At 37.6% G+C, this 14,071-nt stretch overlaps 1 protein-coding gene across 9 annotated transcripts in view; it reads left to right on the top strand.

Annotated features, from left to right (window-relative positions):
- DPY19L1 (dpy-19 like C-mannosyltransferase 1) overlaps positions 1-14,071 on the top strand; it is a 242,327-nt gene that overhangs the window by 86,993 nt on the left and 141,263 nt on the right. For 5 of the 9 annotated variants that reach the window (XR_013829892.1, XR_013829896.1, XR_013829897.1 and 2 more), the window contains 3 exons: positions 6,089-7,919; positions 10,111-10,176; positions 11,794-11,935. Coding sequence is in view for 1 of the 9 variants with exons in the window: in XM_079932253.1 (XP_079788379.1) it covers positions 6,089-6,245 (157 nt within the window). In the remaining 8 variants the exon portion in view is untranslated. Of the gene's footprint in view, positions 1-6,088; positions 8,894-10,110; positions 10,177-11,793; positions 11,936-14,071 lie in introns of those variants that run through there. The other 4 variants (XR_013829894.1, XR_013829895.1, XR_013829893.1 and 1 more) reach the window with 4 other exon arrangements.

Here is a 14,071-nt window from a genome sequence, read left to right as displayed (position 1 = left end):
AGCAGAGTAGAGCAATAAGAGTAAGATTTTAAAAGCAAATGTGAATTCTAAAGTTGACTATTTAGAAATGTTACACTTGGATGACTAGACAGCAGATGATAGCTTGCTATTAAAATATCAGAGCATTCACCCCATGAGGAATACAAAAAGGAATAGTTTTATCAGAAATCAAGGATATTTTATGGAATACTATTATTTTTAAAATTCTCACTACTCTTTAAGTAAGCAGAAGTCTCCAGGAGATTGCTGTATCTGTGGCTTAATCATACTCATTTACCGTGTATTTCAACAATACACAAGGGTGTTAAGATGAAATGATTAAATATTGACTTAGGAGTAAAGATAGTTCTGTGACACAGTACCTATCAAGCATTGCCCACAAGGAAACTCAAATAAATTTTTATTGTTGAATGATTTTCCATTGAATATGTCACAGGTGATTGAATTTAATCAGGATCTACAGAAAATGTTATTGAGTCATAATTTAGAAAACGCTTTAAGTCTTTATGAACGTAAGAATATATGTGAAACTTATATACATAAACTTTAACTTTGTTATATAAATTTAGGACAAAAAGTCATAAGCATCTCTCATAACAATTTGATGAAGACACTGTAATAAATGAATGGTGGGCTGACATTTGCAGTCAGAAGGACTGTTTTTTGGCAGAGATTTCCACCAGCATTGGGATCTTCTTTACTGACTTAGGGTTTACTCTCCAACTCTCCAGTTCAGTGATGCCAGCCTGAAACACCTGTAGGTTACTGGAACATAAAAATTATTTCATGACCTTTTTTCTCCAAGCTAATGATGAACCTTGATTCAAGATTCTTCATTTTTTCCTAGCCTCCTGCATAGTGTTTTGAATATGTGGAAATTGCAGAGGCTAAGGTGCTTCATTCTGAAAAGAAAAAAGGGACTTTCCTGGTGGTGCAGTGGTTAAAAATCCGCCTGCCAGTGCAGGGGACATGGGTTCAATCCCTGGTCCGGGAAGATCCACATGCTGTGGAACAACTAAGCCCGTTGATGTTGATGGAGCTAAGATGTTGATGGAGCTCCTTGGATTTGCATAGTTGTAGTAGTCTCATGTTCTGATGGGCAGAGCACTGGTTTTTGTACACAAGAAAGGATCAAAAGACAAATTTAGGAAGTATGGCAATAAATCTTGCACACTAAACAAAGTCAGCAGTAAAGTAACTGGCTTCTGATCATCTCCATTTAGAGCTCACTTACAGGCATTAAGACTGAGAGTTGAGAGGGGTAGAGGTGTGTGCCAGCTTCCCCGCCTCTGGACCTTGACTTGCCCTTGTTGTATTTGTTGCAGCAGGAGTGGGGAGGGAGGAAGCTGAAGAAGTGGCTTCCATTCATCTGGTTTCCCTGCTCAGTTACTGAAAGAACACTATCTACTACAGGATTATAAGTCTCAGGAAGTCTTAGATAGGTGCACTCTGCTTAAAGCTGGAGACAAAACACAGCTGTGCTTTCTGTCCTGACAGGGAAGCAGGTGGAGGGCTCAGACAGAAGAGGAAAGGGAAGAAGGACTAATACTTAGCACATACCTTTGCAGAAGGAAGAACTGAGTTTCTGGCCAGAGAGCTCTCTACCAGAATCGGGATCTTCTTTATTCCCTTGGCCCTCACTCTCCAATTCTTTCTGTTATGCCAGCCTGAGACAGCTGTATGTTACTGGAAAAGAAAGCTATGGCAGAACAGGGGGAGCAAGTGGGGAATTCAAATAGGAGAAGAAAGGGAAGAGGGACTAATATCTATCTGGAGCTTAAACTGTGCTTGGCACCTTGGTGGGCACTGTATTTATGTGCTCTCATTAACAGAGTGGGTTAATTGTGTGCTTGATTATTCCTTAAATACTTGATACCCTGTGTTCAAATACAAGTAGAAAAATATACTCAAATGCAAGTTGTAGATGAGTTTTTAATTAACTCCTTTTTTATTCTCAGTTCTCTGCTCTCTTTCTCATTAATTCCCATAATAGAGTTGACATAAAATGAAAATACGTGAATTCAGAAGAAAATTATTCAGATTTTCACTAATGCCATTTTAAAGATGTAGCTGGCTGGCCTGGGGAAACTTCAGAAAACTCGGAAAAGGACTAAAGGATGTTAGACAGAGCTCACAAAGGCAGCTCTTTGCCCTCTTCTTTTCCTGAAAGCAATTGAACTCAGTAGCTGGTACTTCATATATGTTTTACTCTCTACTGTCATTGGCCTGCAGTGTAATAATGGTTTGGCCTTAGTATGTGTGAGAAAATTAAAACATAGAAAATCCAAGTTCAGTCATATTTTCGTACATCGATAGAATCTAGTGTCGACAAGGGTGTGCAAAAAAGTGTGCACTGAACACTCTGCAGGAACACTCACTGGTAATACCTTTTTGGGAGATACTTTGATAGAAGCAAAGTGAAAATTGTATAGCCTTTTGACATAGTGATAGTGCTGCTTCTAGAAGTTTAGCTTACAGAAAAATATGGGCATAACATTGTTTATATCAGCATTGTTTTATAATGACAAAATGAGAAACAAAATATCCATCCATAAAAGAATGGTTAAACAATACATAGAATTACTAGCGTCTATGAAAAAGAATAAAGTAGGTCTTTATGAAATGCAACAATGACCACTTTTCATTCCTAAGTGAGGAGTCCCAGATTAATCTTGTTTTTGTAAAAGCAACCCAGGAGCATCTGTGAATACGAATATGTCTGTGCCTATGTTTTTGTGTGCTTGTATGTCTGAACGTGAAAAGGTCTAGCAGAATGTATGCTGCATTGTTTATAGAAGCCACCTCTGAGAAACGGTGTTGGAGGTGACAGTGACTCACTTATTTATTTTGATAGGTTTGTATTTTGACACTTTTTGGGTGAAGGTTACCTTTAAATTAAAAATGTTATTGAAAAGGAGAAAGCATGTGCATTTCTGTCTAGTGCTTGCCTCGTGGTGGAGAGCAGGGGAGTGGGACTGCCATTGGGAATAAAAGGGACTTGTTGGAAATGGTTTTTTCTCTTATAAAGAAAAGTGAAACAACTATGACAAAACATAAGCTGTTGCAAATCTCTATAATTTTTCCTTGATTTTTCTGTTTTTAATATTTAAAAAAAACATAAACATTGTGAAATTCCTTTCACCTTTTTTGTTTCTATTGATATTTGGAAGAGTCCAGCCCAGTTGTCTTGTAAGAATGTCCCACATTTGGATTTGTCTAATTTATTCCACATGATTAGATTCAGTTTGACAAAATTTGGCAAGAATAGTACATAGAAGATGTGTACTTTCCATTATGTCACTTTGGTAGGTACCTGTCACTTTGTTCTATTATTGGTGATGCTAAGTTTGATCACTTGATTAAAGAATGTTCCCCAATTCTCTCCATTTTAAGTAGACAAATCTCCTTTATAATCAATAGCCTTTCACCAGGTAGTTCTTGCATCCACTTCTTATAATTCCCTGAATCAGTTATTACATTGATGATTATAAAATAGTTAGGTAATATAGATTTGAAAGTAATATATCAGTTACTGATTAGGTGATCTTTGACGTTACTATTGTAATTGTTTGGGGGCACCATGTACTGTACCCATATAAGATGGCAAACTTGATGGGTGTGTGTGTCCTGACTGTTCTACCAACCAGCCATTCCCATCTCTCTCCCTCTCCTTGGGCCTCCCTACTCCCTGAGACACAGGCCAATTAATAACCTTTCAGTGGCCTCTAAGTGTTCAAGTGAAAGAGCTGCATGTCTCTCACTTTAAATCAAAAGTTAGAAATGTTTAAGTTTAGTAAGGAAAGCATGTCAAAAGCCAAGATTGGCCAAAAGCTAGGTCTCTTGTGCCAAACAGTTAGCCACATTGTGAATGCAAAGGAAACGTTCTTGAAAGAAATTAAAAGTGCTACTCCAATGAATACATGAACGATAAGAAAGTGAAACAGCCTTATTGCTGATATGGAGAAAGTTTTAGTGGTCTGGATGGAAGATCAGACCAGTCACAACATTTCCTTAACCCAAAGCCTAATTCAGAGCAAGGCCCTAACTCTCTTCAGTTCTATGAAGGCTGAGAAGGTAAGGAAGCTGCAGAAGAAAAGTTTGAAACTATAGAGTTTGGTTCATGAGATTTAAGGAAAGAAGCGGTCTCCATAACATCAAAGCGCAAGGTGAAGTGGCAAGTGCTGATGTAGAAGCTGCAGCAAGTTATCCAGAAGATCTAGCTAAGATCATTAATGAAGGTGGCTACCCTAAACAACAGATTTTCAATGATGAAATCGCCTTCTATTGGAAGAAGATGCCATCTAGGACTTTCATAGCTAGAGAGGATAAGTCCATGCCTGGCTTCAAAGCTTCAAAGAACAGGCTGACTCTTATTAGAGGCTAAAGCAGCTGATGACTTGACGTTGAAGCCAGTGCTCCATTTATCATTCTGAAAATCCTAGGGCCCTTATGAATTATGCTAAACCTGTTTTGCCTGCACTCTATAAATGGAACAACAGAGCCTGGGTGACAGCACAACTGTTTATTTACAACATGGTTTACTGATTTTGTTAAGCCCGCTGTTGAGACCTACTGCTCGGGAAAAAAAGATTCATTTCAAAATATGACTGCTCATTGACAATGCACCTGGTCACCCAAGAGCTCTGGTGGATGTACGACAAGATTAACGTTTTCATGCCTGCTCATGCAACATCCATTCTGCAGCCCATAGATCAAGAGTAATTTCCAAGTCTTATAATTTAAGAAATATATTTTGTAAGGCTATAACTGCCATAGCTAGTGATTCCTCTGATGGATCTGGGCAAAGTCAGTTGAAAACCTTTTTGGAAAGGATCCACCATTCTAGATACCATTAAGAACCTTTGTGATTCATGGGAAGAGCTCAAAGTCTCAACATTAGCAGGAGCTTGGAAGAAGCTGATTCCAGCCCTCATGGATGACTTTGAGGGGTTCAAGGCTTCAGTGGAGGCAGTAACTGCAGATGTGGTAGAAATAGCAAGACAACCAGAAGTAGAAGTGGAGCCTGAAGATGTGACTGAATTGCTGTAATCTCATGATAAGACTAATGGATGAGGAGTTACTTCTTATGCATAAGCAAAGAAAGTAATTTTTTGGATGGAATCTACTCCTGGTGAAGATGCTGTGAAGATTGTTAAAATGACAACAAAGGATTTAGAATATTATATAAACTCAGTTGATAAAGCAGCAGCAGGGTTTGAGACTACTGATTCCAATTTTGAAGGAAGTTCTACTGTGGGTAAAACACTGTCAAACAGCATTGCACGCTACAGAGAAATCATTCATGAAAGGAAAAGTCCATCAAGGTGGCAAACTTCATTATTGTCTTATTTTAAGAAATTGCCACAGCCACCCCCGCTGTCTGCAACCATCACCCTGATCAGTCAGTAGCCATCAACATCAAAGCAAGGCCCCCCGCCAGCAAAAAGATTGTGAAGCCTTATCACTGAAGTCTCAGTGATGGTTAACGTTATTTTAGCAATAAAGAATTTTTAAATTAAGGTATGTAATTCTACTGCACACTTAATAGACTTCAATATAAACATAACTTTTATATGCACTTGGAAACTAAAAAATGTAACTCACTTTATTGCAATGTTTGCTTTATTGTGGTGGTCTGGAGCCAAACCTGCGATCTCCCGGAGGTACGCCTGTATGATGTTCTGTGTCAGTATATTACCACTGAGTATGTGCTTGATACAGTCTCTCCCTTAATCGCTTATGTCATGGGTACTTCCCATTTTACAAATGTGGAGAGGGAGACTGAGTGAACTACCCAATACAAAATTCTTGGTAAGTAGCTGAGGCAGAATTCAATGGAGATTTCCTACCCCAACACCTGAATTCATGTATATTATATGTCTTTTCTTTCTTTATAGTTACCTTCGCTGTGTTCACCTTATTCTCAAGAGGATTTATGGTAGCTTACATAAATATAAATAACTATGATAGGATTTAAAAAAAAAACTAAGAAAAAAATGACATGAGAGCAGGAACATAAAAAGTGTGTTCCTTTATCTGCCATTATATAATGTACATTGATTTTTAATCTGCACATTAACTTTTCTAGGCCTGGTTGCAGTATGCCTGAAATCTGGGATGTGGAAGATCCTGCTAATGCTGGGAAACCTCCCTTATGTACCCTCTTAGTAAAGGAGTCCAAGCCTCACTTCACCACTGTATTCCAGAATAGTGTTTACAAAGTCTTAGAAGTTATAGAGGAATGACCGCTGCCTACAGAGAAGTCCACCAGTAATGGTTATCATGTTTTGCTAATAGCTTATGCCTTGTTTTTAATTCAAATCCCCAAAACTTTTATAAGTAACTGTTTTCAAATGAAAAACATCTTATTTGGTCAATTTGAATGTCATTCTGATTGTAAAAATACTTATACGTTTATCAGTTGGTTACTATTTCAATGCACCCCTTAAAATTTGCTATGCAAATGAGTATATGCTTGTACTTGACTTAAATATTTGTCCTAAAGTGAGCAAAGCTACCTGTATAAAAAATATGATGGGTCGTGACAAGGGTGATATGAAAATATAGTCACTTACGGACTGTTTAGGGGCTCATTTTACAGTTCGTGGACTATTGATGCCACTTGCTTTATTCTCTGCGTTTTGCTGTTGTCTTTTGAACATTTCAGCGATTATTGTAAGTTCCTCAGTCAAGTCAGCCCCTGTCATCAACTTCAGTAAGAATAGATGGGGCAGACATGCGTATTTGCTATGTAGAACTCTGTTTGTTTCACTTCTTCACATTCTTTTCTCTGTTGCTCTCGTTAATGAAGCATTTCCTGTCTGTTATTAATCCAAGCTCTTGGACCTAGTCCTTAAGACCAAATTCCTGTTAACTGCCAACCATGTGGCATTAGTGTGTGTGCGTCTGTCTGTCTGTCTCTCTCTTTCTCAATATTCTTTGTCAAATAAGTGCTATTTACACATTTAGTTGCTTAGCAAGTACTTATTCTTGGTTTAAAAAATTTAATGACAATTGTGTATTTTTAGTATTCATTTTTAGTATTGTTCAAATGTTTATATTTTAATAACTTTAAACCACTTAAAATTTTTCATGTAGAATTGTAGACTTAAGAAAACTATTTTGAACAACCACAAATATAATGCATCTAGAAACTAATGTATATTTGAGTAGACATAATTTATAGTGGAACAGTAGACTGTAGTATGTGGTAATTTTTCTTTTACTATTAAGATACAATAAAATATGACTAATTTTTTTGTCAAATAAGTAAATGAATAATGATAAGTGAATGGAGTTTTTATATTTTACTTTTAAAATTGCCTGTCTTTAATAAGACGAAGCCTTAAACCTTATGTTATAATTTTGGTTCCAAAAAGCATCATTTCAGTATGAGGAATGAGTATATTCAGCCTTCCTCTTTGTTTTTTTTCTTTCCTGTTTATTTTTATTTGGAAAATTTTCCAACCTGCTTTAAATTTCTAGTATGAATTTTTGTTTCTTAAAAGTTAATTTGTGTGAAATGAGATTCTTCAAAACAGTGAATCCTCATAGTTTTGAGAAATGGTTTTAAGATTTAACGTTCTAAGCAAACCATGACTCTGGTGGACTACACGTTTAATTACACAGTGTTCTCTTTATTAACCACAGGCAGATTAACCTCATTGTGGATTGTCCTTGAGACCTGAGTCCTCAGGGATGGTTTCCGGTGCCCACTCCGGGGAGCCAGTGAAGAGCTGTTCTCTTTCTGCCTTCTCACCAGAGCCCAAGGACAAGCCTGGTCTGGGGGAGGCACTAGCTTGCTTAGAGCAGACAGCTGCCGAGACAGCCTGGGCTGAGGACTGTGCAGCCCCCAGCCTTCCCCAGAGCCCGCCTCTCCCAGGGAGCCTCCTTCCAGCGGAGATTGTCAGTGTCTTCAGGTGCCTGCCCCCTCTTTCTCACTTACCAGGTGACTTATTTCTTGGTCTTTTGCCAGTCAGAAAACAAGGAAGCATCTGGGGAGTTGTGGATTAGGAGTAGAATTTGAGCAATGATGAAGCAATGCAGAAAAATGGCAAGTGGGCACTTGAGGTCGAGGAGGATGAGAGGCACCATGGGCAGGAAGAGCGGAAGTGTGTGCTCTGCTTTATTTGCCATTGTTTCTCGCGTAAATATGTTTTATACATCCAGCAGTTACAATTTTTTTAAAAAAATTTTACTTTAAAGTTCTCTATTCTTCCCACCTTTCAGGAATTCCTTTCCCAGTAAGTTCACATGTAATTATTTGAAATTCTATATAGGAAACACATTAAAATACTGTTATAACTGTTTCATGTGCTGGGAAAAGACAAAAGTAATCAAATTAGTTTTTTTTTTTTTTTTTTTGCCAGAAGACTCCTTTTGTAACAGTATTTATTGATGTAACTCCACCAGCAAACTATGAGTATATTTTAGGCCAGTCAGTTTAGAACAGAGGCCTTGGGCTACACTGCACACTCAGCCTTGGTCACATCTGGTAGCAGCCGGTGCTGTAGATTATTAATATCTTTTATGGCAGCACAGAGTAGTGGTAGGTTTGATATACATGACAAAATAGTATTAAAGCTCAGTATTTTATGCATTTTTAGCATTTAAAAATATTTTGCTTTAGTGTGAGGAAGGTTAGGATGGGCAAGGAAGTGATAAAATAGCTATTGCTATGACATAAAAAAAAAGCAAAGTTGGGGCATTATTTCTATAAAAAGATAAGCCTCTAAAAGTGCTTAGCAGAAACAGCGTAGTGTTAAAATAGAACAATGATATTAAGGAGAAAATGAAAGGATGTATCAGAAATAAAGTGATAATGCATAGGGGAATTGTATTTTTATGAATTTTATGCCAGTTTACATGTACTATATATGTTAAATAAAAAAGATCATGAAAAATATAGAAAGTGTTTTTTTGATTGTTATTTTCATTTCCTCCTTGGCTGTGGACATGTTCAGCCTCATTCTGTAGTCAGATAACCATGAACTGGTTTGTGACAGATTGCAGTCCTGAATAAATGGGAAGGGTTAAAGGTCCATGACACCACTTAGTCCTCTCCATCAGTGGTGGTATAGGTGTTGAGGTTCCCCATACTCTTCTTATGTTTATGGCATTATACACTAACATTTCCTTTATCATTTCCATGAAGGGACACAATCATTCTTTAAAGCCATATTTTGAGGATAATTCCAGAATTGCTGAAACCTTTTTTTCATACATTAGTTCTAAACCACAGTTTGGTCTCATGACATTTCCTAAATTATAGCTCCTTGTATTTGCTTGATATAAGCATCAACTTAGTTTTTGTTTGTTTTGTTTTTAATCTGCTTGGAGGACAGTTTAGCTTAATTCATGCCTGTATAATATTTTTACACAGTAACACCTTCATTCTCTGACATGTTTGAGGTCAGTTATTCTCAAATATAGTGTGCATCAGAATCACCTGGAGGGCTTGTTAAAACACAGATTGCTGCATCCCACCACAGAGGTTTCTGATTCAGTTGGCCTAAGGTGGTGCTATATGATCTGAATGATTGTGTCCCCAAAATTCATATGTTGAAATCCTAATCCCCAAGGAGATGATATTAGGAGGTGGGACACTTGGGGGTGATCAGGTCATGAGGATGGAGCTCTGATGAATAAGATTAGTGCCCTTATAAAAGAGGCCCAAGAAAACTCCCTTTCCTCCTCCACCATGTGAGATCACAGCTACAAGGTGTAATCTATAAGCTAGGAAGTGGGCTCCCACCAGATGCTGAATCAGCTGGCACCTTGATCTTAGACTTCCACCCTCCAGAACTGTAAGAAATAAATTTCTGTTCTTAATAAGGTACCCAGTTTGTGGTATTTTGTTATAGTAGCCCCAAAGTAGTAAGTCAGGTAGGGCCCCTGAATTTGCATTCTAACCAGTTCTCAGATAATGCTGATGATGTTCCTGCAGGGATTGTACTTGAGAAAAGTGGCTCTAATGGATGGGAAGAGACTATCTGGAATCCTGGCCTCTAGAGGGTGCTCCATTCCTGAGAGCACTTATCCCAACAGGACAGGCTAGAGGGTCCCTATATTGGGAACTGAATTTTACGGAGTCCTTTCTTTGTCTCTTAGGGAGCGTGCTTCAACGGAACTTGCAAGGAACATAGATAAGGTGATTTTTAACCAAGAACAGATAAGGTAATTTTTAACCAGACACTAATACAGCTCACTTGCATTGTGTTTTCTGAATAGGTGGTATGGGTCATTTAATTATTTTGAACTTGTACACTAGACTGGGCTTAGACCTGTTTCTTTTCAGTTCAGAGATGGAAAAAGAGTGAAATCACTTGAGATCAAATTTACTTTTGTAAAATTACTTTGCCTAAAAGAAAATAGATATATTCAGTGATGTGTGTGGATTTTAAAACTTCATTTTCCACTTTATTACTTTTGTTTGGCTCCAAAAATCCTTAGTCTTCTCCCTCAATTAGGGAGCAGTTAAGGATAAGCTCTGGTTCACAGATCACCTGTTTCTCTCTTCTGCCTTCCCTTTCTCCCTCCCCCAACTAGACCTTTCTAATTTAAATCAGTAAAATTGTTCCCTGTGCGGAAAAAGAGGAGGTGCTTTTGAACTTCATCACATTCTTTTTTTTTTTTTTTTTTTTTTTCCGGTACGCGGGCCTCTCACTGTTGTGGCCTCTCCCGTTGCGGAGCACAGGCTCCGGACGCACAGGCTCAGCGGCCATGGCTCACGGGCCCAGCCGCTCTGTGGCATGTGAGATCTTCCCGGACTGGGGCACGAACCCGTGTCCCCTGCATCGGCAGGCGGACTCTCAATCACTGCGTCACCAGGGAAGCCCTCATTACATTCTTGATTTTTATTTCACAGTACTGTATCAGTACAAATACATTTTTACATTCGAAGTTAAAAAGGACATTAAGATATAGAAAAGTCTTGAAAACTCTTTCCTCTTACCTTTCCTCCCATGAGAGAGATTTTAAAATTCTGAATGAATGTGAGAGTTGGAGACTTTTTCTCAAGATTTTGAGTCATTGTAGTGTAATTAAAAGGTAGATTTTTTTTTTTTTTTGCAAAGAGATTAAGATACTATTGATATTGGCTCTGCTTTCAGAGCAATGCTTTCTACTTTTAAATCTAACCCAAAATTCTAATTAAGTAATGAGTTGTCAAAATGACTTTCAGATAAACGGTAGCACTATCAAGTATTCTGTTTATGCAGCATGTGCATTTAAATTCAGCATAATATAATTTCATTGATTTTTTAAAAGTAGCTGGACTTTTTTTCCCCTGTATGCAGATTTAATACCTTGAAAGAAAGTTGAATGTAACAGAATTATGCTCATTCAGTTGTTATGCTGATTGCTTTTAAAGCTTTAGTACTTACCCATTTCTAAAAAAATAGAACTGAAAATAAAAAATGACCATTTCTAAGAAGATTTGGCATCAGGCCATGAAAACTGATTTTTTTTAAATGGTGCCTGAAGGCCAGCTCTTCAGCTCAGCTTTATGGACACAGCTAACATCCCTGGTTCTGCCCCCCTTGGTGATGATGCCCCCTCTGGTCTTCACTCTTGGTATCTGCTTATTAACCAGAGTCCAGATTCAGAGGCCTCCCTCTTGCCCTAGAACATCCTCTTCCTAGGAGCTGCAATTCGGTTATTCACTCCAAACTATGATGAATTTGGCTTTTTCTAACAAAGACTCTTTATGGCAGTCGTCCTCATACTTGTCTGTACATTGTAAATAATTTGCGAAGCTTTGAAAATACTGAAGCCTTTTCCTCACCTCCACAGATTGAGATTTAATCAGTCTGGGGTGTGTCCTAAGATTTGGAACTTCAAAAAAATGCCCAAGTGACGTTTTAGAACCAGGCCTCTCTGCCTTACATCTGTATGTCCACCCTTTGCATGTCTCTGCCCAATCGAATTAGAAACGGTAAGCAAGTTTCTCACACACAGTCTCCTTTATTAATAATGATTGACTCTTCCTACTTTATGAATAATGGAATGTAGTGTTGAGTAGAGTCTCTAAGGAAAGAATTCTGTGTTTGATTAGAGATGAGTGCCATGGTGGCTGTGGGCAGCGGGAGAGTGGCAGCATAAGTATGTATATGTGTGAACCCTGATTTGAGTGACAGTGAGAAATGGGGATATAGCAGCCAACAAACAAAAACCAAAAAGGAAGAAAAAGAGACTAATTTAAAAATCACTTTGACAATTTAATATTAGTTGTGGAGAATCAGGTTTCTGTTCTTTGCTGATTTGTTTTTCTTTTTCGTGGAATATGCTTTCTTGATCAGTTTTACTTTCAAGATACAACTCAACTCAAATGTCACCTCCTCTGTGAAGCCTTCCCTGACTGCCTATCCTTTGGCTGAGCGAACTGCCTCTACTGTCCACACTCCTATAACCCCTAAATTCTGCACATTTAACATGACTTTTTCTACTGCATTGTGTCCTGTCAGACGGGACCTGTGTCTTATTCCATTCCGAATCCACAGTGCCTCCTAGCACCATGCCTAGCAAGTGGTAACACTTAATGATTTTTTAAATAAACCATACTTTGTTCAACAATGCAGTCAATTCCATTGTAGATGGCACTAAAATTTATTTTTTTAAACTAAAAGAAATGGAAGATTATGTATTCCAACTGTGGAGATGAAATAATAAGGAAACGCAGTATCTCCAGATTAGATTAATATCATATATAGGAAAAAAATGTCCTTGATAAGCAGCTAAACAAAAATGAACCTCACAACATATCCTAGCTAGCTACCTTGATACATTCAGAAATGGCTGGTAAACAAATAACTGCTGGGAAGCAATATGGCAAAGATGGATATGTCTGTCTCCAAAGGAAGGATTCTCTTTGGCCTAGTTTGGGTTGTGTGGCCCAGGATACTATGATGGCTGGTCCTAGGATACTATGATGGCCGGTCCTGGGCACATTCACTGCTGGTCAGGAAGCAGGGAACTCTGATTAGGAATTTAGTTCAAGTCTGGGAGGAGGGGATTCCCAAAGGATGGGGAGAGACTCACGTTATCACTAGATGAGGATGTTAAGACAAAACAGATGACAGCAGTCATACAATTAATATTACCATAATTGAGACAACTAAATTAGAATCCTCGATCCATTCTTTACAAACTTTTTAAGATAAGACATGTTTATTTGAGAATCAGTCTTCTTTTAAAAAGGATATGCCTCCAAGGGTGGTTAAAAACGAGAAGTAGACAAATTCACAAACACAGCAGGAAATTTTAACATACCTGTCTTAGAAATTGATGTAATAAGCAGGCAAAAAGGTCAGTAAGGATATACATGATTTGAGTAATAAAATAATGTTGATGTAATGGTCATATATAGAACAACTACACTGAACAAATGAAAAATACACGTTCTATTCTAACATGTGGGACGTTTTCAAGAACTGACAAAGCATGAACTCCAGGGAGGCATAAATTTTTTGTCTATTTTTTTCACTGATATAACCTAGAATAGTACCTGGCATATATGTGTGCTCAATATTTGTTGAATGAAAAAAATTGATCCTACGGGGGGCCAAATAGTGATTCTTGAAAAAAAATTAACGATTAAAACCCCTTAATGTGAAAAATCAATACAAAATTTAAAAAACAGTTTTAAATACTCCATGAATCAAAGAAGAATCTTATGATGAAAATTTGAGGAAAAAAATAGAACAATGGTGTACTACAAACTACTTGGGATATAATTAAAGCAAATCTAGAAATTTGCTTTTTTCCTATTTAGTCTAAAATGCACATATTAAACTAAAAATGAATTCAAATGTCAATGTCAGGAATATAGACAAAGAACAGCGGAATACTCCCTCCCCAAACTGAAGGAAATAACGAGCAGAACTTGATGAAATAGAAAACAACGATATCAAAGCCAGAGTTGGTTATTTGAAATAATTCATAATTGAGAGAAAATAAGAAGGCATAAAAATTAGGAATGGCAAATTACAGAAGCTGCAGAGAGTAGGTGGAGGAGATGTTATGAAAAACTTTGTCAATAAGTTTGAACACTTAGATAAATGGTTAAATTCCT

This window comes from Stenella coeruleoalba (genome assembly GCF_951394435.1).
Source record: "Stenella coeruleoalba genome assembly, chromosome: 9".
In the NCBI taxonomy this organism is placed as follows: Eukaryota; Metazoa; Chordata; class Mammalia; order Artiodactyla; family Delphinidae; genus Stenella; species Stenella coeruleoalba.
This window is presented reverse-complemented; position numbering and strand designations above follow the sequence as displayed.